Source organism: Oncorhynchus tshawytscha, linkage group LG09 (genome assembly GCF_018296145.1).
Source record: "Oncorhynchus tshawytscha isolate Ot180627B linkage group LG09, Otsh_v2.0, whole genome shotgun sequence".
NCBI classification, from domain to species: Eukaryota; Metazoa; Chordata; class Actinopteri; order Salmoniformes; family Salmonidae; genus Oncorhynchus; species Oncorhynchus tshawytscha.
Window position 1 is genome coordinate 25,225,239 of NC_056437.1, and position 26,824 is coordinate 25,252,062.

The 26,824-nt window shown below is 42.9% G+C and overlaps 1 protein-coding gene across 3 annotated transcripts in view; it reads right to left on the reverse strand.

The window, feature by feature from the left end:
• LOC112257625 (seizure protein 6) overlaps positions 1–26,824 on the reverse strand; it is a 228,209-nt gene that overhangs the window by 104,938 nt on the left and 96,447 nt on the right. For all 3 annotated transcript variants that reach the window (XM_024431336.2, XM_024431338.2, XM_024431337.2), the window contains exons 2-3: positions 2,130–2,912; positions 1,445–1,584 (exon numbers count right to left, since the gene is read on the reverse strand). In XM_024431336.2, coding sequence (XP_024287104.1) covers positions 1,445–1,584; positions 2,130–2,912 — 923 coding nt within the window. The remainder of the gene's footprint in view (positions 1–1,444; positions 1,585–2,129; positions 2,913–26,824) is intronic.

Consider the following 26,824-nt stretch of genomic DNA (forward strand, 5'->3'; position numbering starts at 1 on the left):
AATCTCTCCTGGCTCAAAGTTGAGGAGAGATTGACTGCATCATTATTGGTCTTTGTGCGAGGTGTTGATGTGTTGAAGGTACTGAACTGTCTGTGCAAGCAGTTGACACACAAGACATGCAGCCAGAGGTCTCTTCACAGTCCCCAGGTCTAGAACAGAAGCTGGGAAACGCACAGTATTAAATAGAGACATGGCTGCAAGGAACTCTCTGCCACCTCAGGTTATTCATGCTAGCAATCAAACCAGATTCAAAAACCAGATAAAATAACACCTTATGGCACAATGGGGACTGTGAAGAGAAACAGATTTTATATTTTACAATCAATCAACGAAGCTACTTCAATACAGAAATGACCATATGGATATTACAGTTGATGCAATACAGTAGAAGTATATACTGTATTTGTTTCTTAAATAATGTCTGGGAAAAGAAATGAATCTAAATGCTTTTTTTGACCCATTCTAATGTAGGCTCCACATACATAAATATAACTTCTAAAAGTAACTTATGATTATTTTTGGTGGGGGAAAGAGATGCACCATCCCTTCCCTGGAGAAAGTAATGAATGATGCCTGCTTCCATAGATAAACACTGATTGGTTGCAGCCAAAGACCAGTGAAAGAGATGCATACAAAGTAAGGGCCCTCTGAATGCCTGCTAGTAAATGGAAGTCGGGGTTTATCTTTTAACTATGCTTTCGTAAAAAAAATTGTCGGCCATTGTGTCTAAATAGATGAATTATGAAATTACATCTGACTAAACATTTCGCTATGCAGTGGTGTCCCTGGTTCCGTCTCTGTATTGATTGTGGTGGGACTGTTGACGTGACAGCACAAGGATAACAAGTTCCACATGAATGGATAGAACCACAACAAGCAAACAAGATCCCTGATTTTTTTTTTTTGTTCCCTTACCATCCCAAGAGAACTTTTTCAGGATCGACCATGATGGTATTATTTTGAAGTTGCTCGGTCACACGAAAGACACTTGCTAAACATGAAGCACAGTTTATTTTTTAAATCCTATTTTCCTTTGAAGTCATCTGAAGCTCCAGGCTTTGTAATGGCAGAAATTCATAGATGTTGGTATTTGCTTCATGAGCAAGCTGAAGTGTTCTGTTAGTTTGAGATTCCAACAGATACGTTTGGGCATCTGAAAATAGCATAAAGGTGCAACGCACTTCATCAAAGCCGCTGGCTCTAGCGACAGCCATGATTACTCCGTAGATAATTAGGTTAAATTAAGGTAGGGAAGAACGAGTGAGAGAGAGGACTGTGGGGCTGAAACAACGTGTCCAGCAACACAGCTGTAAAAAAACAGCTGCACATATCAGCCCTCCTATCATTGCCATTAACGTTTACACTGAGCAAGCTTTCATTAAAACATTGAGAAGTGTGAACCCCATAAAAGGGACAACATAGACAGTATCATGTCTTCACTGACCTGTACTTCAATCCCGTATCCCAGGTAGACGGTCAGCACGTAGGTGCAGTCCGCTCCAGGGTCAGGCGCCGAAGCTGAGGAATGCAGCTGTGGAATCTCAATGTGACCCTCTGGGTCAGTGAAATTCACAGTGCAGGGACCTGGCACAGAAGAGAGAGAAATACAATTGATCCCTCTTCCCAGGCGACTGATCCCTTTCTGACAGCCCATCTGTGTTTCAGTGGCCCTCTAACCCCCTCATTAACTCCCCAGGTTTTCTGCCTTACAGCCAGGGCCCGGCTATCACACAGCCCCGCAGCCATCTAGACCCACTGGACAGGACAGCCAGGCAGCACAGATCAGGTGGAGCCAGCCTTGGCATATCGGTTTGATGCATGATCAGCTTCGTGATCCTGGGTGCCGGATTAATGGGAGAAGTCACCATGGAAGGATGAGGAACACTGACTAGCCCTCTCAGATGCTGTTCCTGCCTGGCTGTACAAAACTCTGACTAAAGTCTGACTAAACACTGTTAGTGAGAGGCAGTTAGGTTGATAGGTTAAGTGATTTGATGATTCCTGTATTAATGCTGCTTCTCCTAAGCCATCATTACAGAAAAGCTGCATTTGCCAATTAGATGCAACTGGATTTACATACTTCTAGTTTCACTCTATATTCATATGAGACCAATAGAAATAGAAGGTACCTGGTGTCTGCATGGTGGTAATGGTGGTGGTTGTGATGATGGTTGTGGTGGTGGTTCCCTCATCCACCTCTCCTGTGGATGCTGCGGTCAGTTTGGTGAGCTGGATGCCAGGGCCTGTCCTGTTCTTTACCCCTGGTTCCTCGGACTCCCCTTTCTCCACCCTCACTGAGGTGGTCAGCACAGGGGGTGCCACGGTGTTCTCCATGACAACTGCCCTCTGACTATTGAGACTTCCATTCGGGGAGGGGGGGACATTGGGTCTGCGGCCACTGACTGTAGGGGCAGTGTTTGCCTCTACAGGGGTGGTCAGGGAGTCTGTGGTCACTGTCACCTTCTCTGCCTCCCTGGCCTTGTCCTCGGCTGGCTTGTCCTTCTGAGCCATGCTCACCAGTAGCCCCGGTGTTGTAGGAGCAGAGCTGGTGAGGGGGGTTGTGGCAGACACCGTGGCAGTAGTGGCTATGTCAGAGAAGGCAGGGGTGTCCTCATGTTGCACGAGGCGAGTTGAAGTGTCTCCTGCCTCAAGAGTGGAAACAGAGCCAGGCATTGTAGGATGTCCTGCCACATCTCCATGGTCTGTGAAGAACTGTTGGTCCCCCTGGAAGTTTTTAGTGAGCAGTTGTTCATGGAGGGTGAAGCCTCTGAAGACGGGCCGGTGGTTGGGGATGTTCATGGTGGATGCTGTGGTGAAATGGTTGATCTCACTCGCTATGTCCTGTGTGGGGGAGTGTGTAAAGGCTCCGCTGTCTGACTCCACTCTTCTCTGGCCCACAGCATTGACATTTTCTAGAGAAGACAATGGAGAGAGACACACAGACAACATAGAGATATTAGAGCATACCAGAAGACAACAAATACCAGAGAACATGATTCCTAAATTTAACATTGCATAGAAAATATATTTTTTTTACTACAAAAATCTAAATTGGATACATGATATGTGGCTCTGCTGCAATTGCTAAATCTGTTCTTTAGTCTAGGGCTAGGGACTGTCACTTACCAGGATCTAAGGAGCATTATGAATGGATATCATGTTAGATAGAAGGTTAAGTGCAGTGGCTAGTGAACAATAAAAACCCAGATGAATTAACTACCACTGTAGACATATTGTCATGAGGCCCTTTAGGAAAAACCCCTCATGACAACCCTTTGATGATTCATTTGAATACCTTTATTCCTCCTTCCTCCAATTATCCAAAGTAAAGATTTTGCTCTGAATTTCTCGTGATGATTACCAAATATAATAATGGCTGAGCCTTAGAGAGTAATTATTCCCACCTGCAGCAGTTGAAATGTAATCAGGAAGCCCCGGGGTATGGGTGCTAAATTCAAGAAGGGGAGGGCTGATGATGAAAGCTCCAAATTGCTCTCATACAGTATTTCTATAAGAAGCCAAAACCAGTGTTCAGTCTACTTGCTCTCAAGAATTATAGAGGAAAATTATCGGTGCTTTTGAAAGTGGCTTTATTTTGTCAGAATGACAACTTTAGTGTCAAAAGACACCAGAGGATGTCTCTCAGGGTGAATTATGAGCAACAACATGATTTGTCTTTCATCTCTTCTACATTTATCTCCATTAGTATATGGGAGGCCTTTAAATAGTTATGTGACAGATTAATAATGACAGTCCTCACTGTGAAGCCTGCAGCATGTCAGCATGAGTGTTCATTATCGAAGACAAGCATTGCAATCACAGCCAAAAAGAGTCAAGAAAATTGAGAAATATTCATCTGACTTCTGGGATAAAATATTAAAAGACACAAGTTTTCTAAAGGACAGACTCCAGCTGAAGGATAGGATGACTTTCAGGATGTAGATTACCCCTAGTGTGCACACACACACACAGACACACTGCTTGATCCACACTCCTTAAAGTGATGCTCCAATAGTTTTAAAGTAGTATCATTTCAGACAGTAGTTTTGAAACTAGTGCTCATGAGCCAAAACGGGTCCCCGCAATTTGTATGATATGTTACAAATTCCAATTCATACAATACATTACGAATTTGAAAGTTCTTAAAAAATATATATTTTTACCTTTATTTAACTAGGCAAGTCAGTTAAGAACAAATTATTTTTCACAATTGTGGCCTAGGAACAGAGAGTTATCTACCATGTTCAGGGGCAGAACAACAGATTTTTACCTTGTCAGCTCAGGGATTTGATCCAGAAAACTTTTGGTTACTGGTCCAACACTCTAACCACTAGGCTACCTGCAGCCCGTTCCTAAAATCCCGGACTGCATATTTAACCACATGACAGAAAAATAAGTAAAACATGAAAACATACAAGCCTTGTAGTGGTAAACCACTTTGGACATTTATACAATTGTGTTATATAGGCACTGTTATTTTCTACAAAAACAGACACAGCTGCCAAAACAACAGGCAGTATACAGGGATTGCTATGGTACGCAGTGATAATGACAAGTTCTCTTGTCCTTTATCAGAGTAGGACCTCTGCGAATTGGAAATTAAGGACTTCCTAAAGCTCTGATGTTAAACTGCATTATTTGTCCTGGGATTTTTTTACAATAATTGTCCTTGACAGTTTCATTACTTATGGTCATGCTGTTGGGACAAATAGAGATGCAACTATTCAGTAGACTGAATGTAGGCTACAGTATAAGTGAGTAAGTGAGTGAGTAAGGTTGTTATTATGAAAAATGTGCTAATTACTCTGTCTAAATGTATCACAAGATGAATGGTGGTTCACCGTTTATAAATAGTAGACCACTAGGCTACATATGTACAGTGGGGCAAAAAAGTATTTATTTTTTAATACTTATTTTCCACCATAATTTGCAAATAAATTCATAAAAAATCCTACAATGTGATTTTCTGGATTTTTTCTCCTCATTTTGTCTGTCATAGTTGAAGTGTACCTATGATGAAAATTACAGGCCTCTCTCATCTTTTTAAGTGGGAGAACTTGCACAATTGGTGGCTGACTAAACACTTTTTTGCCCCACTGTAAGTCTGACATTTATGTCAAACCTCTCAATAAGCACGGTTATAGGCACACAATAATGCAATTATTGTGGATAGTCAGATTAATATAATAGTTAGTTTAAAATGTTTACATGCTTTGCAAGAAGAGCAATGATCCTGTTTACATGGTCACATCTGAAATCAGGCTACTGATGGTGACTTTGATAAAAGCAGAAAATCGCCAATCCAAATAAGCGTTCTACCACAGTGACCATGCTATTTTTGCGAAGAAAATTTGATTCGGAGTTCGGACATAAAAAGTTTGCATGTGAAAACTATTTATAAGATGCATACTTTCAGTTTTTCCAAACTCACTTCACTCGTGCATAATAGAGAGAGGCTTGTGCTACCTGGTTCTGGCACATGCCCAGAACAAATACAACACTGGATCGCCGATTCAGCTGTTTACCTGTCCTATTAATTCAAAAGATTGCTCAGAAATCCAGGTGTTTTAATTGGCATGTGGTTACTTCGATTATGACCTTACGCCGCTTAAGATAAGCAGAGTAAGGTGTTTACATGACTAATGCCGTACTCGGCCATAATCAGTTTAATATGGAATTATTAATGTGCATGTAAACATACTCGGTCACTTTCCTCACGGAAAATAAAAGAGAAACTCTTCACAGCTCTCACCATTAGATGCTTTTCTAAATAAAATAGTTTGAGGCAAAGCCATGTAAGCGAACACTTACTGAGCCCTCCAGGACTTGATTAGCAATGGTGAGTAATCTCGCCATGACTAAGGAGAATCCTATTTCTGTCGATAATAATGATCACAATGTCAGAGTGAATTCCATTTCCAAACAGACCCAAGCTTCCCTTCAGAGACCTAACTGCCTAATAGAATTTGCCTCTTGACACTGATGCTACAGTAGGTGTTACTACACACTCTTTGCCGCAAAGTACTATGGATCATACTAACTCTCCCTGAGGCTGGATGGTAGTTTTAGGTTTTACAGTGAAGAGTCAATGAGGATGTTTGCACACCTTTTTGTGAGCAGGGCTGCCTGAGTCTGAAGCCTTTCGAATGGAGATGTTGACTCACAGTTCTAGATCTTGGCACGATTTCTCACTCCAATCTTTTAGAAATGAATTTGCTTTGAAATTTCTCAGATGGAAAAAGATAGAGACCCAGGGGATCCAATCATCCTGGTACTGATGAGAAACATAATCTGTAACACCTTCTTTCATTCAGATGGAGTTACCAGCACTGAGACTGACACCAGGTGAGGAAGGAAGAAACCAAAAACATGTTTACTCCATGTCAGTAGCACTAGGATAAACCATTTACACATCCAGTGGGGTGCAATCTTGAAAATTAAGACTTTTACATACCAGCAAAACAGATAAAACAACACCTCTCACACAATAGATAAGCCATATGAACACAACTGTAACTTATCACTCAGAAAACGGCACCCAAGTTGAACTGTTGACTGCGCTTTAGTTTGTTACCTCCGCTTGCATTAATTATTGACAGAAATAGATAAGAAGCACCATTCATTCATATTGTATGCATTATCCTGTAGTCACAGCAACTGCTGTGTATTTTGGACTACAGCAGACTAAAAAGAGATCAAACAAAGTCATTCGCCCTTCATGACTTTGATATAGCTCTCCTTGACCTATGACAAGCATTCCACTACACATTTCAATCTCCCTTTGTCCCAGTCTGAAACATGCAGGTATTACAGATTTGGTCAGGGAGAGGTTGAAAATGTCAGTGAAAGCACCCACCAGTTGGTCAGCGCATGCTCTGAGTACGCATCCTGGTAATCGGTCTGTCTGTGTGTCCTTGTGAATGATAACCTGTTTAAATGTCCAACTCACATCTGCTACGGAGAGTGAGATCATCCAGAACTGCTGGTGCTCTCATTCATTGTTCATTGTTGCTTGCCTCAAAGCTAGGTATGTAGCTTGTCTGGTAGGCTCGGGTCACTGGGTATGTTGCTTGTCTGGTAGGCTCGGGTCACTGGCAGCTCACTGGGTTTCCCTTTGTAATCCGTGATAGTTTGCAAGCCCTGCCACATCTGACAGGCATCAGAGCCGGCGTAGTAGGATTCGATCTTAGTTCTATATATGCCTTGCCTGTTTGATGGCTCGTCAGAGGTCGTAGCAGAATTTCTTCTAAGCGTCCGGGTCAGTGTTCCACTCCTTGAAAGAAGCAGTTTGTATGTTGCCTGTAATCCATGGCTTTTGGTTGGGATATGTAGATACGGTTACAGTGGAGATGACGTAGTCGATGCACTTATTAATGTAGCTTGTGACGGATGTGGTAAACTCCTCAATGTTATCAGATGAATCCGGGAACATATTCCAGTCTGTGCTAGTGAAGCAGTCCTTTAGTTAATCATCTGTTTCATTGGACAACTTCTGTATTGAGTGCGTCACTGGTACATCCTTCGTCTGCCGACGAATACTCCATCCGCTGTGCCTTCATCCGGCCTCCATCGGAGCAGACGCTCTTACTAGCCCAGGGCTACTAACTTTAAACGCCGTGTCGCTAGCGTAGTGGCGGCTCCCCTGTTCCATCTACTGCTGCCCCCTGGACACTATGATCACTTGGCTACATAGCTGATGCCTGCTGGACTGTCCATTACTGGACTGTCCACAAACCCAGGCTCCGTGTGTAGTTAATCCGACCCTCTCTGCCTAGTCATCGCCATTTTACCTGCTGTTGTTGTGTTAGCTGATTAGCTGTTGTTTTGTCTCACCTGTTGTTTTAGCTAGCTCTCCCAATCAACACCTGCGATTACTTTATGCCTCGCTGTATGTCTCTCTCAAATGTCAATATGCCTTGTATACTGTTGTTCAGGTTAGTTATCATTGTTTTAGTTTACAATGGAGCCCCTAGTTCCACTCTTCATACCTCTGATACCTACTTTGTCCCACCTCTCACACATGCGGGGACCTCACACATTACAACCAGCATGTCCAGAGATACAACCTCTCTTATCATCACCCAGTGCCTGGGCTTACCTCCGCTGTACCCGCACCCCACCATACCCCTGTCTGCGCATTATGCCCTGAATATATTCTACCACGCCCAGAAATCTGCTCCTTTTATTCTTTGTCCCCAACGCTCTAGGCGACCAGTTTTGATAGCCTTTAGCCGCACCCTCATCCTACTCCTCCTCTGTTCCGCGGGTGATGTGGAGGTAAACCCAGGCCCTGCATGTCCCCAGGCACCCTCATTTGTTGACTTCTGTGATCAAAAAAGCCTTGGTTTCATGCATGTCAACATCAGAAGCCTCCTCCATAAGTTTGTTTTACTCACTGCTTTAGCACACTCTGATGTCCTTGCTGTGTCTGAATCCTGGCTTAGGAAGGCCACCAAAAATTCTGAGATTTCCATACCCAACTATAACATTTTCGGTCAAGATAGGGGAGGAGTTGCAGTCTACTGCAGAGATAGCCTGCAAAGTAATGTCATACTTTCCAGGTCCATACCCAAACAGTTCGAACTTCTAATTAAAAAAATTAATCCCTCCAGAAATAAGTCTCTCACTGTTGCCACCTGCTACCGAACCCCTCAGCTCCCAGCTGTGCCCTGCACACCATTTGTGAATTGATCGCCCCTCATCTAGCTTCAGAGTTCTGTTAGGTGACCTAAACTGGGACATGCTTAACACCCCGACAGTCCTACAATCTAAGCTAGATGCCCTCAATCTCACACAAATCATCAAGGAACCCACCAGGTACAACCCTAAATCTGTAAACAAGGGCACCCTCACGTACGTTATCCTGACCAACTGGCCCTCCAAATACACCTCCGCTGTCTTCAATCAGGATCTCAGCGATCATTGCCTCATTGCCTGTATCCGCTACGGGTCCGCAGTCAAACGACCACCCCTAATCACTGTCAAACGCTCCCTAAAACACTTTTGCAAGCAGGCCTTTCTAATCGACCTGGCCCGGGTATCCTGGAAGGATATTAACCTCATCCCGTCAGTTGAGGATGCCTGGTCATTCTTTAAAAGTAACTTCCTCACCATCTTAGATAAACATGCTCCGTTCAAAAAATGCAGAACTAAGAACAGATATAGCCCCTGGTTCACTCCAGACTTGACTGCCCTCAACCAGCACAAAAACATTCTGTGGCGGACTGCAATGGCATCGAATAGTCCCCGCGATATGCAACTGTTCAGGGAAGTCAGGAAAGCAAAGGCCAGCTTTTTCAAGCAGAAATTTGCATCCTGTAGCTCTAACTCCAAAAAGTTCTGGGACACTGTAAAGTCCATGGAGAACAAGAGCACCTCCTCCCAGCTGCCCACTGCACTGAGGCTAGGTAACACTGTCACCACCAATAAATCCATGATAATCGAAAACTTCAAATCAAATCAAATCAAATGTATTTATGTAGCCCTTCATACATCAGCTGATATCTCAAAGTGCTGTACAGAAACCTAGCCTAAAACCCCAAACAGCAAGCAATGCAGGTGTAGAAGCACGGTGGCTAGGAAAAACTCCCTAGAAAGGCCAAAACCTAGGAAGAAACCTAGAGAGGAACCAGGCTATGTGGGGTGGCCAGTCCTCTTCTGGCTGTGCCAGGTGGAGATTATAACAGAACATGGCCAAGATGTTCAAATGTTCATAAATGACCAGCATGGTTGTATAATAATAAGGCAGAACAGTTGAAACTGGAGCAGCAGCACGGTCAGGTGGATTGGGGACAGCAAGGAGTCATCATGTCAGGTAGTCCTGGGGCATGGTCCTAGGGCTCAGGTCCTCCGAGAGAGAGAAAGAAAGAGAGAATTAGAGAGAGCATATGTGGGGTGGCCAGTCCTCTTCTGGCTGTGCCGGGTGGAGATTATAACAGAACATGGCCAAGATGTTCAAATGTTCATAAATGACCAGCATGGTCGAATAATAATAAGACAGAACAGTTGAAACTTCAACAGGCATTTCTCAACGACTGGCCATGCCTTCCTCCTGACTACTCCAACCTCGGCCAACAGCTCCACCCCCCCCCCGCAGCTACTCGCCCAAGCCTCCCCAGCTTCTCCTTTACCCAAATCCAGATAGCAGATGTTCTGAAAGAGCTGCAAAACCTGGACCCGTACAAATCAGCTGGGCTTGACAAACTGGAACCTCTATTTCTGAAACTATCCGCCGCCATTGTCGCAACCCCTATTACCAGCCTGTTCAACCTCTCTCTCATATCGTCTGAGATCCCCAAGGACTGGAAAGCTGCCGCGGTCATCCCCCTCTTCAAAGGGGGAGACACCCTGGACCCAAACTGTTACAGACCTATATCCATCCTGCCCTGCCTATCTAAGGTCTTCGAAAGCCAAGTCAACAAACAGATCACTGACCATCTCGAATCCCACCGTACCTTCTCCGCTGTGCAAGTTTCGATCACCGGTGCACCTCAGCCACGCTCAAGGTACTAAACGATATCATAACTGCCATCAAAAAAAGACAGTACTGTGCAGTCTTCATCGACCTGGCCAAGGCTTTCGACTCTGTCAATCACCATATTTTTATCGGCAGACTCAGTAGCCTCTTTTCTCTGTATATATCAATGAAGTTGCTCTTGCTGCGGGCGATTCCCTGATCCACCTCTACGCAGACGACACCATTCTGTATACTTCTGGCCCTTCCTTGGATACTGTGCTATCTAACCTCCAAACGAGCTTCAATGCCATACAACACTCCTTCGGCTGGCCCTCGCTACATATTCATCGCCAGACCCACTGGCTCCAGGTCATCTACAAGTCCATGCTAGGTAAAGCTCCGCCTTATCTCAGTTCACTGGTCACAATGGCAGCACGCACCCGTAGCACTCGCTCCAGCAGGTGTATCTCACTGATCATCCCTAAAGCCAACACCTCATTTGGCCGCCTTTCCTTCCAGTTCTCTGCTGCCTGTGACTGGAACGAATTGCAAAAATCGTTGAAGTTGGAGACTTTTATCTCCCTCACCAACTTTAAACATCTGCTATCTGAGCAGCTAACCGATCGCTGCAGCTGTACATAGTCCATCGGTAAATAGCCCACCCAATTTACCTACCTCATCCCCATACTGTCTTTATTTATTTGCTTTTCTGCTCTTTTGCACACCAGTATCTCTACCTGCACATGATCATCTGATCATGTATCACTCCAGTGTTAATCTGCTAAATTGTAATTATTCACCTACCTCCTCATGCCTTTTGCACACAATGTATATAGACTCTTTTAATTTTTTTATTTTTTTTCTACTGTGTTATTGACTTGTTTATTGTTTACTCCATGTGTAACTCTGTGTTGTTGTCTGTTCACACTGCTATGCTTTATCTTGGCCAGGTCGCAGTTGTAAATGAGAACTTGTTCTCATTCTAGCCTACCTGGTTAAATAAAGGTGAAAAATCCTGTTTGAGTTTTTGGTTGTAAGCAGGAATCAGGAGGATATAATTATTGTCAGGTGCAGCAAAGAATGACCTAGCAAAGCAGCAGTTTGCTCAAAACGAAGCAGCACGCATTGCCCTTAACTGTGTCAAATGTTTAACCACTTGAATATTCTACTGGCATATACTTCAAAACAGACTTACATGTACATACCCCCACCAGACACACCGCTATGGGTTTCTTCATGTTACCCAAACCAAAAACAGATTGATTGCGTCACTCAGATATGTATAGAGCCATAATCATCGTGGAATGCTCTGCCACCAGAGGTTACTTAAACATATGAAAAAATATATATATTGTATCACAGCGCTCTTCACCTCTTTCTAGAGATCTGATTTAACTGCACTGTATATATGAATAGTGTGTAAATAGTGTTTTTGTTGTCTCTTGGTGTCTTTCCAATATACACTGAGCATACAAAACATTAAGAACACCTGCTCTTTCCATGACAAGGTGAATTCAGGTGAAAGCTATGATCCATTATTGATGTCACTTGTTAAATCCTCTTCAATCATGGCCAAAAGTTTTGAGAATGACACAAACATTAATTTTCACAAAGTCTGCTGCCTCAGTTTGTATGATGGCAATTTGCATATACTCCAGAATGTTATGAAGAGTGATCAGATGAATTCCCTTTTGAAGTCCCTTTTTCCCATGCAAATGAACTGAATCCCCCAAAAAACATTTCCACTGCAATTTCAGCCCTGCCAGAAAAGGACCAGCTGACATCATGTCAGTGATTCTCTCGTTAACACGGGTGTGAGTGTTGACGAGGACAAGGCTGGAGATCCCTCTGTCATGCTGATTGAATTCGAATAACAGACTGGAAGCTTCAAAAGGAGGGTGGTGCTTGGAATCATTGTTCTTCCTCTGTCAACCATGGTTACCTGCAAGGAAACGCATGCCGTCAGCATTGCTTTGCACAAAAAGGGCTTTATAGGTAAGGATATTGTTGCCAGTAAGATTACACCTAAATCAATCATTTATCGAATCATCAAGAACTTCAAGGAGAGCGGTTCAATTGTAGTGAAGAAGGCTTCAGGGCGCCCAAGAAAGTCCAGCAAGCGCCAGGACCGTCTCCTAAAGTTGATTCAGCTGCGGGATCGGGGCACCACCTGTACAGAGCTTGCTCAGGAATGGCAGCAGGCAGGTGTGAGTGCATCTGCACGCACAGTGAGGCGAAGACTTTTGGAGGATGGCCTGGTGTCAAGAAGGACAGCAAGAAGCCACTTCTCTCCAGGAAAAACATCAGGGACAGACTGATATTCTGCAAAAGGTACAGGGATTGGACTGCTGAGGGCTGGGGTAAAGACATTTTCTCTGAAGAATCCCCTTTCCAATTGTTTGGGGTATCCGGAAAAAAGCTTGTCCGGAGAAGACAAGGTGAGCGCTACCATCAGTCCTGTGTCATGCCAACAGTAAAGCATCCTGACACCATTCCTGTGTGGGGTTGCTTCTCAGCCAAGGGAGTGGGCTCACTCACAATTTTGCAAAAGAACACAGCCATGAATAAAGAATGGTACCAACACATCCTCCGAGAGCAACTTCTCCCAACCATCCAGTAACAGTCTGGTGACAATTCCTTTTCCAGCATGATGGAGCACCGGGGATCGGGGAACAAAACATCGGTATTTTGGGTCCATGGCCAGGAAACTCCCCAGACCTTAATCCCATTGAGAACTTGTGGTCAATACTCAAGAGGCGGGTGGACAAACAAAAACTCACATTCTGACAAACTTCAAGCATTGATTATGCAAGAATGAGATGCCATCAGTCAGGATGTGGCCCAGAAGTTAATTGACAGCATGCCAGGGCGGATTGCAGAGGTCTTGAAAAAGAAGGGTCAACACTGCAAATACGGACTCTTTGCATCAACTTCATGTAATTGTCAATAAAAGCCTTTGACACTTATGAAATGCTTGCAATTATACTTCACTATTCTATAGTTATATCTGACAAAAATATCTAAAGACACTGAGGCAGCAAACTTTGTAAAAATGTATATTTGTGTCATTCTCAAAACTTTTGGCCACGACTGTAGATTAAGCCTTGAGACAATTGAGAGATGGATTGTGTATGTGCCATTCATTCAGAGGGTGAATAGGCAAGACAAAAGATGTAAGTGCATTTGAACGGGGTATGGTAGTAGCTGCCAGGTGCAGCGATGTGTGTCAAGAACTGCAATGCTGCTGGGTTTTTCCACACTCAACAGTTTCCCGTGTGTATTAGGAATGGTCCACCACTCAAAGGACATCCAGCCAACTTGACAACTGTGGGAAGCATTGGTATCAACATGGGCTAGCATCCCTTTGAACTCTTTCAACACCTTTCAACACAGAGTGCATGCCCCAATAAATTGAGGCTGTTTGGAGGGCTAAGTAGACATCATGCAAGACTACAAATCCCTGCACGCTCCTGCACTTCATCTCCAGCTGAAATCTTTGCTAAACAGGTATTGTGTCAATTTAAAACTTGCGCAAGACAGTTCACAGAATGTAATGTAAATTGAAAGATATTTAGAAAATTTATTAATTACTACATTTAGCTAACATTTGATAATTAATTCAGAAATTCTTACCTTTAACTCAATTCGGCAGTCTCGTCCAGATCACCATGGTATTTGTAGTTCTTTATGATAGCCACATTAGCAGCTAATTAGTGTTTAATTTTTGGGAAAATACAGGCAAAATATATATATATACAGTATACACTTAAAATAAGGGCTGTTTCGTGTAGGCTAACTCTCTGACATGTTTTAATAACTGTGTAAATCTCTCTAGGACTAAGTGACATATATACATATATATATGTATACACACACACACATACATATATATATACATACAGTGGGGCAAAAAAGTATTTAGTCAGCCACCAATTGTGTGTGTGTGTGTGTGTGTGTGTGTGGTGGCTGACTATATATATATATATATATATATATGTGTGTATACACACACACACACACACACACACACACACACACACACACACACACACACACACACACACACACACACACATATATATATATATACACACACATATATATATATACACGAAACAGCCCTTATTGTAAGTGTTTCTAGAATGAGAAAAAAGAAGAAACCCGCACGCTGCTCTTGATAGTTTCACTGCTCTTTAATAAGCTTTACATATCAGCCTCACTGCCTTTGTCTAGAAAAAATGAATGATGGAAAAATAATTGAATCCATTTCCTTGCTAGGTTTTCTGACTCATACTGTGGTACTCTATTAGGAAGGTGTTCCTAATGTTTGGTATACTCAGTCTATAACTCTTATGTGGTTCTGTACTTTGTCATGTATTTGCACATTTTATGTGGACCCCAGGAAGAGTAGCTGCTGCAAGTGGAATTGCTAACAGGGATCCTAATGAAAAATGTAATTCTTGTCCACTGTGGGAATTGAACCCACGACCCTAACACTTTAAACTTCATGCTCTACCAACTAAGCCACACACAATCAAGACCTGTAACTCAGAGCATGAGCCAGCAAATGGTGAAAATTAATCATTTTACCTAGGCAATTTCAACTCACTGAACAAAGCCACTGATAAAATTGCTCTAATGACATGATCATTGCCTTCAAAGAATTCAAAAAGTGAATTCCATGGAACATATTGAACTGGATAATTTAGCCATCTCCCAATGCTGAATGCTGTCCTGGATTGCTGGTGTATCCATGTGCAAACACACAAGGATCCAGAGAGTGTTTTGACACCTTAATTAGCTTGTGCTCTGTGGGTGACAGTTTGTTTTAACGAGGCGGGAGAGCTGCGAGCACTCTTCACATGGGGAGAGATGAAAGGATGGAGTTGACACAGACAGCAAATGAGTTAGATATCCCAGAGCCAGGGATGCTTTGAAGCCACGGCACCCCACAATGCAGCAATGTAAGCCACAGAGCTGCATATACTGAAAGAAAGGCAAATCTCTCGTGGATCGTATTTCAGCCATGCAACCTGGGAGCTCGAAAGCATGAATCTGTGATGCAATGATAAATATAATATAATTGTACACTGTGCAAGTGAAGTACAGCAGATACACCGCCTTGTGACTTGTTTTGAAGATTAGATTTCTTTACACATTTTTGACAATACTACATTTGACATAGCTGGTCAAATTGAGTAACATTGTTAAGTCTATAAGCAAGGTTTTGATGGACTCGAAGAAATGAGCTGGACTATAACGCTTGCCTGAAATGCAGTATGTCCAAATGGAGTCAAGCATCACTGGAACAATGTAGTGACAGTGTAGAGTAAACAACCATCAATTCTCTTTTCATCGGTCTCTTTGCTAACTCTCTCTCTGCCCCAAAACATATAGAGTTACAGATGCATTATTAATGCTCCATTAAATTGTTATGCTTGTGTATTCCACAAAAACAATTTTGACAGTATTGATCATGAGGTTCCCAGCTAGCACATTTGGCTTCTAGGAAGTTGTCGGAACATACGTTTTTGGTTTCCTATTGATTCTGGGAACGAAGCCATACATTTCCAGACCGTTAAAACTGAACATTTTCTAAACGATCTGAAAACAGATGTGAACATTTAGCCTGTTCTGGGAATGTACATTTTTAGGTTGCAGGGAGGTTCTGAGAATGTTTTTCTATGGTTCTCTGAAAGTTCTCCTGGGAGGTTTTATTAATATTCTGAGGACAGAAATTACATGTTATTTAAAGGTAATTAAATAACTTTGATAACACTGCTAGCTTAGGTTAACTGTTCTGAACTCCAAATACATCAAATCATGCGAACACATTCCTTTTTTATTATGGCATGACAACAGTGAGATTCAAATCCAAGATTATCTGCTCTCTATCCATGAGATTAGTTCACTGCACCACCAAGATGGAGCTCCCATGCAATATTTTTTTAACTCATAAAAAAAGCTGTTCATTTTAGTTTATGCAAACAGACCCTATTTCAAAGGAAACAAACACTCAGGATCAGGTGTGGCCAATTAGTGGGTGCGGCCAATACACCTGAACACACTTAACGAGATAGAGGAAAGATAATTTTTTTGTTGATGCTGAGAACGGAACGAATATGTTTTTAAATTACATTCTTACAACGTTCTTTGAACGTTACTAATGTTTTCTTGTGGTTTTTATGGATAAAAAAAAAATTGAACAATGAAGAAACCGGCAGAAAACTTTATGCTGAATTACTGAAATGCCACAGAAGATTGTTGTTTCTTGACGTACTCTGAACAATTTGAAAACATTACTTTAAATAGAAACATGAGGAAAATTGCATAAAACATTGAACTGAAGTACTGAAATTCCCACAGTAGAACATTGTTTCTTAACGTTCTCTGAACGCTCTGAGAATATGAGTTTAAATAGAACCATGAGGAAACCTGTAGAAAACGTTTTGATGAAGAACTGAAATTCCCACAGAAAAATGTTGTTTAACGTTCTATGAATAATTTAAGAACATGACTAAATAGGAAACCTGTAGGAAACATTGTGGAAAGGTTGTATGCAAAATAACCATAGGGCAACCACACTCTCACCAAGCTATAAGAAACATATGGTTCTCAGAATGTTAAAACCACTTACAGGATCTGTGGGTCCCTAGTGGGACGTTTGAGCTAATGTAGGCTAATGCGATTAGCATGAGGTTGTAAGCAACAAGAACATTTCCCAGGACATAGACATATCTGATATTGGCAGAAAGCTTAAATTTGTGTTAATCTAACTGCACTGTCCAATTTACAATAGCTATTACAATGAAAGAATGCCATGCTATTGTTTGAGGAGAGTGCACAGTTATGAACTTGAAAATGTATTAATAAACTAATTAGGCACATTTGAGCAGTCACGAAACAACATTTTGAACAGAAATGCAATGGTTCATTGGCTATGTCTAAAACTTTTCAAATACACTGGTGCCATCTAGTGACCAAAATCTAAATTGCGCCTGGACTGGAACAATACATGATGGTCTTTCTCTTGGATTTCAAAGAGAAATACAAAAAGATGCATGTTTTTTTCTTTGTATTATCTTTTACCAGATCTAATGTGTTACATTCTCCTACATTCATTTCACATTTCCACAAACTTCAAAGTGTTACCTTTCAAATGGTATCAAGAATATGCATATCCTTGCTTCAGATCCTGAACTACCGGCAGTTCGATTTGGGTATGTCATTTTAGGCTAAACATCTTTTTTTTAAAGGGGCTAATCCTTAGCTGGGTTCATTGATTTTGATCCAAAACAAATACATGCTGCCCAACAGTTTCACTCTATCATATTTTAACATTACACAATCAATTCATGTTTTATGGCAGAATGTAATTTTCTGTTTGTATGCTGAACAAAAATGTAAATGCAACAAAATAGAAATGCAACAAAGTGTTGGTCCCATGTTTCCTGAGCTGAAATAAAAGATCCCAAAAAATGTTCCATACACACAGAAAAAAGCATTTGTCTCAAAATCTGTGCACAAATTAGTTTACACCCCTGTTGGTGAGCATATTCCATCCACCTGACAGGTGTGGAATATCAAGAAGCTGATTGAACAGCATGATCATTACATAGGTGCACCTTGTTCTGGGGACAATAAAAGGCCACTCTAAAATGTGCCATTTTGTCACACAACACAATGCCACAGATGTCTCAAGTTTTAAAGGGGTGTGCAATTGGCATGCTGACTGCAGAAATGTCCACCACAGCTGTTGGCAGAGAACTTAATGTTAATTTCTCTACCATAAGCCGCCTCCAACGTTGTTTTAGAGAATTTTGAGGTTCGTCCAACCGGCCTCACAACCACAGACCACATGTAACCACGGCAGCCCAGGACCTCCACATCCGGCTTCTTTACCTGCGGGATCGTCTGAGACCAGCCACCCAGACAGCTGATGAGACTGTGGGGTTTCACAACCAAATAATTTCTGCACAAACCGTCAGAAACCATCTCAGGGAAGCTCATCTGCATGCTCGTTGTCCTCGCCAGGGTCTCAACCTGACTGCAGTTCGGTGTTGTAACTGACTTCAGCGGGCAAATATTCACCTTCGATGGCCACTGGCAATCTGGAGAAGTGTTTTATGAATCCCGGTTTTAAGTGTACTGGGCAGATGGCAGACAGCATGTATGACGTCGTGTGGGCATTGGGCAAACTGTTGCCGTACCAGGCGGTGATACAGCCCGACAGGATGCTCTCAATTGTGCATCTGTAAAATGTTGTGAGGGACTTAGGGGCCAAGACTAATTTCTTCAGCCTCCTGAGGTTGAAGAGGCGCTGTTGCGCCTTCTTCACCCCGCTGTTTGTTCACCCCGCTGTCTGTTTGGTTGGGCCATTTCAGATTGTCAGTGATGTTTACGCAGAGAAACATTAAGCTTTTCACCTTCTCCACTGCAGTCCCGTCGATGTGGATAGGGCCGTGCTCCCTCTTCTGTTTCCTGAAGTCCACGATCAGCTCCTTCGTTTTGTTGATATTGAGGGAGAGGTTATTTCCTGGCACCACTCCGCCTGGGCTCTTCTCTCCTCCCTGTAGGCTGTTTCGTCATTGTTGGCAATCAGTCCTACTACTGTTGCGTCATCTGCAAACTTGCCATGCAGTCATTGGTAAACAACGAGTACAGGAGGGGGCTGAGCACGCACCCTAGTGGGGCCCCTGTGTTTAGGATCAGTGTAGTGGAGGTGTGTACCATGGTGGCGGTGGGGTTATAGTATGGGCAGGCATGAGCTATGGACAACGAACACAATTGCATTTTATTGATGGCAATTTGAATGTGACGAGATCCTGAAGGCCCATTGTCATGCCATTCACCCGGCACCATAACGTTATGTTTCCGCATGATAATGCACAGCCCCATGTCGCAAGGATCTGTACACAATTCCTGGAAGCTGAACATTTTCCAGTTCTTCCATGGCCTGCAAACGCACCAGACATTTCACCCATTGAGCATGTTTGGTGTGCTCTGGATCGACGTGTACGACAGCGTGTTCCAGTTCCCGCCAATATCCAGCAACTTCGCACAGACATTGAAGAGGAGTGGGACAACATTCCACAGATTACAATCAAATGCCTAATCAATTCTAAGCAAAGGAGATGTATCACACTGCATGAGGTACATGGTGGTCACACCAGATACTGACTGGTTTTCTGATCCATGCTCCTACCTTTAAAAAAAAGTCATCTGTGACCAACAGATGCATATCTGTATTCCCAGCCATGTGAAATTTATTCAAATTGACTGATTTCATTATATGTACTGTAACTTAGTAAAATATTTTATATTGCTGCATGTTGTGTTTATATTTTGATGTGCACCAGATTCATGCACTTAGACATGAACATGCCATTTTGGGTGACAGAGCTCATTAGAATAATACCCAGCGTGCTGTGCAATCATACATTTGTACATTTACATTTTGGTCATTTAGCAAACACTTTTATCAAGAGTGACTTCAGTCAGTGCATTCAACTAAGGTAGATAAATCACCACAAGTAAAAAATATATAATGTTAAATATAACCGTCACTGAGAATGTCGTTATAGTTAAACTGATCTGTTGGTTAGTTCTTTGTGCTTTAAGTCTTGCTGGTTTAGGCAATGGTGAAAAAGCTCATAGGTTGTTAATTGAAAATACAACTTTTGACTGTGAGGAAGTATATTATTCATATACTAGTTAGGATGAATGCAACTCAAAAAGGTTTTCAGTTGGTAGAGAATGGCATTTGCAATGCCATGGATGTGGGTTTGATTCAGTACAAAAATGTATGCACTCACTACTGTAAGTTTCTCTGGATAAGGGTCTGTTAAATGATTAAAATGTAAAAAGATTTTGGAGGTACTTGTTCTAATCAAATTGAAACATGATTACCTGAAAACATTTTGTCAATCTGACATAATTTCTAATTATTATTTCTCAATTCAATAGTCTTTCAGTAGCACAATTCAATTAAATAGATCCAAATACATTTGTGTACTTAATTCTTTCTGCCCCGAGGCCAGATGTTTACCCTTGAAATCTAATTTTCTTTCATTTGATCCTGAAATGACTCCCTTACCAGGAAACACGTTCATACATTGCAAATGTGAAATTGAATCAAAATTAGCTCTGAAAATCAGATTGGTCTCAGCATTTGCAGCAGCACTGCCTCCCCCATCATTCCCAGACAGTAGACGTATATGTCATTGTAGCATTTGCTGAAGCAAAGAGGCAGAGTGCTTTTACCACTGCCATGGTGTGTGCAGTAATAAAAGTTTGATTGCACCATTCAAAAGACAGAGTAAACAATTTCTTTACAAAGCCTCTATACGGTTGACAGAGAGCTGACACATAGTATTACATTTTACCGACAGACTCAACAGTCATTAATCTTCCTGGGTGACAGAAGAAATTCAAAGGCCTTTTGATGTTCCGAGATGGAAGGGGAACATTTCCTTGTAGCCTTATTATGTCACAACATGAGCAGCCCAAGCTGCTCTTAAAAGCAAACTAAACACATTTGACATCGCACACAAACTAGAGAGGATAAAAGACGTAAAGGAAGATCTCCATAAAGTATCACTGAATACATCAGCCTCCCTCCCCCCACATAGTTAGCATAGGTAGTATCTATGGGAAAGGATGAAGCTAAATGAATATTTCTGAAATGATTGCAAGCAGACAACTGAAAACTATGTGAGAGGCATTCGTTATTTTGTTTTTCCATAATCATCTCTCTTTCTGAGTTGGGGTGTCATGTAGCTAATAATCAGAGCATTGCAGTAAAAGACTGCACCTTTTCAAATCTCTTTCTCCTGATCTCTCGCTCTCTTTCTCTCTACCCGGTCTTCCCAACACATCTCTCCCTCTCTATTTCTCACTCTCTGTGTGAACAGAAGGTACATGGAGAGAGGCCAATGACTGTGCAGCCCCTACCCTTCAGTGTTTATATTGAGTGAGAGTGGAGAGCGGAGAGCGCTGAGGGGAGAGTGGAAAGTAGGAGTTGAGCCTCAGGTTAAACTAATAGGGTTTCTCATGCTCGGATCAATGATCAGGGAAACATTACCCAGTGAGGACAGGCTGGAGACCTCACCATGGTTATAATAGACAAGTCATAGGTGCTTTTCTAACTGATGCTATTCACAAGTGTTAAGATCCTAACGGGATGTTTAAAACAGTTGTTTCATGCCATACGTAGCTTACAATGTTCTCAATCCACTATCAACCCAGTATCAGATCAGAGTAGAGATACATTGCAAAATGAGCAGCTGTAAAATGACACACAATACTAACTAACCTCTCAGTGGCTTCTCTCTTTGCATATGGTGCATGTGAGTAGTGATCCATGGTGGTGGTTTTAGTTAAGGAGAGTATGGCTCATTACGTCCATCTTCTATAGCCTGTTTAACATTGTCCTCCAGGGCCAGTGATTTGGTGATTTGAAGGCCCCAGTGAGAAGCCAGTTTTATGGGTTTTATAGAAAAGACTTGTAATTTAACTGTGAAAAGGTATGACCTTTTAATGTTCAATGAACATGTGCAATGAACACAACCATCTAATATTCCAAAATCTGCATCTTTTCCTACCAGTGGTGTGTTTCCACCAAACGGACTTGTTGCAGATAAAAATCAGTGTATGATGACGTAGTGCACACAAAATGTGCTTTTTCACTTATGTTTTCATGTACCGAATAAAAATCTAAAGTTCAATGTGTTACCATTGCATGTTCTACTCTACTGGTAGTTTTGTCAACAAAAACTATTGCGTTAAATAGCAAATGTGCCTACTCTGGTCTTGACACGTGTGCGCTAGCCAACAGCTCTCAGGTAGCCTACAGTGAAGGTAGGGTAGTCTACATGATGAGGGTTTATTATGGATATGCGAGAATATCTGTATTTTTCAAACAGCAGTTAAGCATCGATCATCATGTCACCAGAATAAGACCCTTGATATTTATTGTAAAGGAGCATCAAACTCATCACAGTGCCTTTTCACCACCCTGTGAAGTTCATCATAACTTATTGCATCTGTAGCCTAATAAACTGCATGGTTTCCCAAGTCGTAGTGGGAGGACCACACACCATATCCTCACGTGACTCCAAGTTCACATCTTTTTTCTCTCTTTTTTTTCTTCTTCTTTTTGAATTTTACCCCATTTTTCTCCCCAATTTCGCGGTATGCAATTGTTAGTAGCTACTATCTTGTCTCATCGCTACAACTCCCGTACGGGCTCAGGAGAGACGAAGGTTGAAAGTCATGTGTCCTCCGATACACAACCCAACCAAGCCGCACTGCTTCTTAACACAGCGCGCATCCAACCCGGAAGCCAGCCTCACCAATGTGTCGGAGGAAACGCCGTACACCTGGCAACCTTGGTTAGCGTGCACTGCGCCCGGCCGCCACAGGAGTCGCTGGTGTGGGATGGAACAAGGATAACCCTACCGGCCAAACCCTCCCTAACCCGGACGACGCTATGCCAATTGTGCGTCACCCCACGGACCTCCCGGTCGCGGCCGGTTACGACAGAGTCTGGGCACAAACCCAGAGCCTCTGGTGGCACAGCTGGCGCTGCAGTACAGCAAGTTCACTTCAACATGTTAGTATTATATAAATATTTGCGCATAAAGGTGTTTCCACTGCCATTCCTCGCATAATACATTTTACTGACACAAAAAGATCCCACCATGTCAAACAAATGAATTATCTATAGGCATTCATAAACTTCCGGTTTCCATCACAACTGCCTTGATATTTTTTTATACCGTATGCCTTTACTCGCATTAAAAACTGTGGATGGAAATGTGGTTGGTGTCAAACAAATAACTTGAAAAAGCAGGTTACCTTCGCACGTTCATCCAAAATAATTATTAACAAGTTGGCGCCGATAGAGGTGGCAGCTTTGCTTCTAGTCCTTAGGAAACTGTGCAGTATTTTGTTTTTCTGTATTATTTCTTACATTGTTAGCCCAGAAAACCTTAAGTGTTATTTCATACAGCCGGGAAGAACTTTTGGATATCAGAGAGACGTCAACTTACCAGCACAACCAGCACTACACCCAGGAATAGGACTTTCCCAAAGTGGATTCTTTGTATGCACCTCCCACGGCATTTGAACTGATTCCAGAGGCTGACTCAAAACAACGCCGTCAGAGGAGAGGGTGCCGTATTACTTGCTAATGTCCAGTCCCTAGTTAACAAAGTCAATGAAATTAGGACAAGAGTTGCTTTCCAAAGAGATATCCGGGATTGTAACAATCTCTGTTTCACGGAGACATGGCTAGCTGGGGACATGCTGTCGGAGTCCGTACAGCCAAAGGGATTTTGAGTGCACCGCACCGACAGGAACAAATCTCTCTCTGGTAAGAAGGCCGGGGGTGTATCTTTCATGATTAATGACTCATGCTGTAATTGTAACAAAATACAAGAACTCAAGTCCTTTTGTTCACCTTTACCTAGAATTCCTCATAATCAAATGCCAACTGTATTATCTCCCAAGAGAACTCTCCTCGGTTATCGTCACAGCCTGTATAACCCCCCCCCCCCGCAAGCGGATACCAAGACGGCCCTCAAGGAACTTCACTGGACTTTATGCAAACTGGAAACCATACAGTATATCCTGAGGCTGCATTTATTGTAGCTGGAGATTTTAACAAAGCCAATTTGAGGACAAGGCTACCTAAATTCTATCAGCATATCGATTGCAGTAGACGAGCGAGTAACACATTCGACCACTGCTACTCTAACTTCCGCAATGCATACAAGGTTCTCCCCCGCCCTCCTTTTGGAAAATCTGACCATGACTCCATTTTGTTGCTCCCCTCCAATAGGCAGAAACAAAACAGGATGCGCCCGTGCTTAGGTCTATTCAATGCTGGTCTGACCAATCGCATTCCACGCTTCAAGATTGCTTTGATCATGTGGACTGGGATATGTTCCGGGTAGCCTCAGAAAATAACATTGACATATACACTGACTCGGTGAGCGAGTTTATAAGGAAGTGTATAGGAGATGTTGTACCCATTGTGACTATTAAAACCTTCCCTAATCAGAAACCGTGGATTGATGGCAGCATTGACGCGATACTGAAAGCACGCATTTAATCATAGCAAGGCGACTGTAAACATGACCGAATACAAACAGTGTAGTTATTCCCTCTGTAAGGCAATCAAACAAGCAAAGCTTCAGTATAGAGACAATGTGGAGTCGCAATTCAACGGCTCAAACACGACATATGTGGCAGGGTCTACAGACAATCACGGATTACAAAAAGAATACAAGCACGGTTGCGGACATCAACGTCATGCTCCCAGACAAATTAAACAACATCTTTGAGCGCTTTGAGGACAATACAGTGCCACCGACACAGCCTGTACCAAAGACATTGGGCTCTCCTTCTCCGTGGCCGACGTGAGTAAAACATTTAAACGTTTTAACCCTCGCAAGGCTGAAGGCCCTGATGGCATCCCTAGCCGCGTACTCAGAGCATGCACAGATCAGCTGGCTGGTGTGTTTACGGACATATTCAATCAATCCCTGTCCCAACATAATTGCAAAAGGGTTTTCTAATGATCAATTAACCTTCTAAAATTATAAACCTGGATTAGCTAAAACAACATGCCATTGGAACACAGGAGTGATGGTTGCTGATAATGGGCCTCTGTATGCCTATGATATTCCATAAAAAATCTGCCGTTTCCAGCTACGATTGTCACGAATCCCGCTTCCTGAGTCTGTGTTTGCCTGTGTTTCTGTCCTGGAGTGTGTTTCCGGTGTCCTGGAACGCACCCTGTCTGGTTGCCGGGCGAATTAGCTTGTTGGGAGATCGATGTTCACCCGCACCTGTATCCCATCAGTAATCTGCACACCTGTCCTGATCATCACCTCTCCCCTTCAAAAGCTCTGACCTGACATCCATTCCCTGCCGGATCGTTAGCCATGAACTGTATGTTGTGCCATAGTATCAGCCTCAAGTTGGATAGAATTTGTTTTGTTGTTTTACGTATTGCTTACCTCCGTTTGTTCTGTCTTCAGTTACTCACCCGGATCATTTACCCCATTCCCGCCTGGTCGTCGGAGGATTCCGCTACCCCATTGGATCCACCTATTTTACTCCCATCAACTCACCACCGCTGCCCGCTACGCCACCTGGATATATCTACCCATTCACATTCACTTGTAAATAAATACTCACCTTCTTCCTACTCTCCTTGTCCTGGTCTGCTTCTGGGTTCGATTTTGAAAGAACGTGACAGAACGATCCGGCCAAGGATGAACCCAGCGGACCTGGACTCCGTTTGCCATGCCATTACCCAGCAGGGGAAGACATTGGGACAACACAAGACGGCGCTACAGGAGATAGCGGGTTCAATCCAGAACTTATCTGCTAGTTTGACACAAATCCAGGATCAGCTCAGTTTGCCGGCGATTCATTCACCACCTGTTTCACCCATCTCACCTGCCGTGTCTGGTGCGGTTTCCTTCCGTGAACCCAAGGTACCGACGCCTGATAAATATGAAGGGGATTTGGGAAGATGCCGTTCTTTTCTTATGCAGTGTGGGTTAGTGTTTGATCTGCAGCCCCATTCTTACGCCACTGACAAGGCTAGGATAGCCTTTGTTATTGAACTGCTGCGTGGAAGAGCTCTGGAATGGGCTTCAGCTTTTTGTGAACGACAAGAGACCTGCATGGCTTCATACCAGGAGTTCACGGGAGAGATGAGAAAGCTTTTTGACCATCCAGTCCAAGGTAAGGACGCAGCTAAATGTTTGTTCACTCTTCGCCAAGGAGCTCGCAGTGTGGCAGACTTTATGATCGAGTTCAGGACATTGTCTGTGGAGAGTGGTTGGAATGAGGAGTCACTACAAGCGGCTTTTTACCAGGGGTTGTCGGAGCAACTCAAGGACGAGCTGATATCCTATCCAGAGCCTAGTGATCTAGACAACTTGGTCACCTTAGCTATTCGGGTAGATAATAGAGTCCGGGAGAGAAGGAGGGAGAAGCAGTGGGGTCCATCTAATCAATCTGAGACTCGGTTACCATTCGGGTCAGGAAGTGGACCAGAACGGGTTGATCATTTTCCTTCACACGGGATTAGTGGAGGAGTCCTGCTGCCAGATCCTGAACCTATGCAAGTGGGGCGGCACGGGTTAACTAAGGACGAGCACCAATGTAGACGTGAGACCAACAGCTGCCTCTACTGTGGTAGCTCGGGACATTACATCTCCGTTTGTCCTCAGCGCCCGTTAAACTGCTCGACTCGTTAAGTTTGGGAGGTTTGTTAGCGAGCCAGTTTCAACCTCTCAAGAGCCCTGTCAGACCTCGTTTTCCTGCTACCCTCATAAATAAGAATCA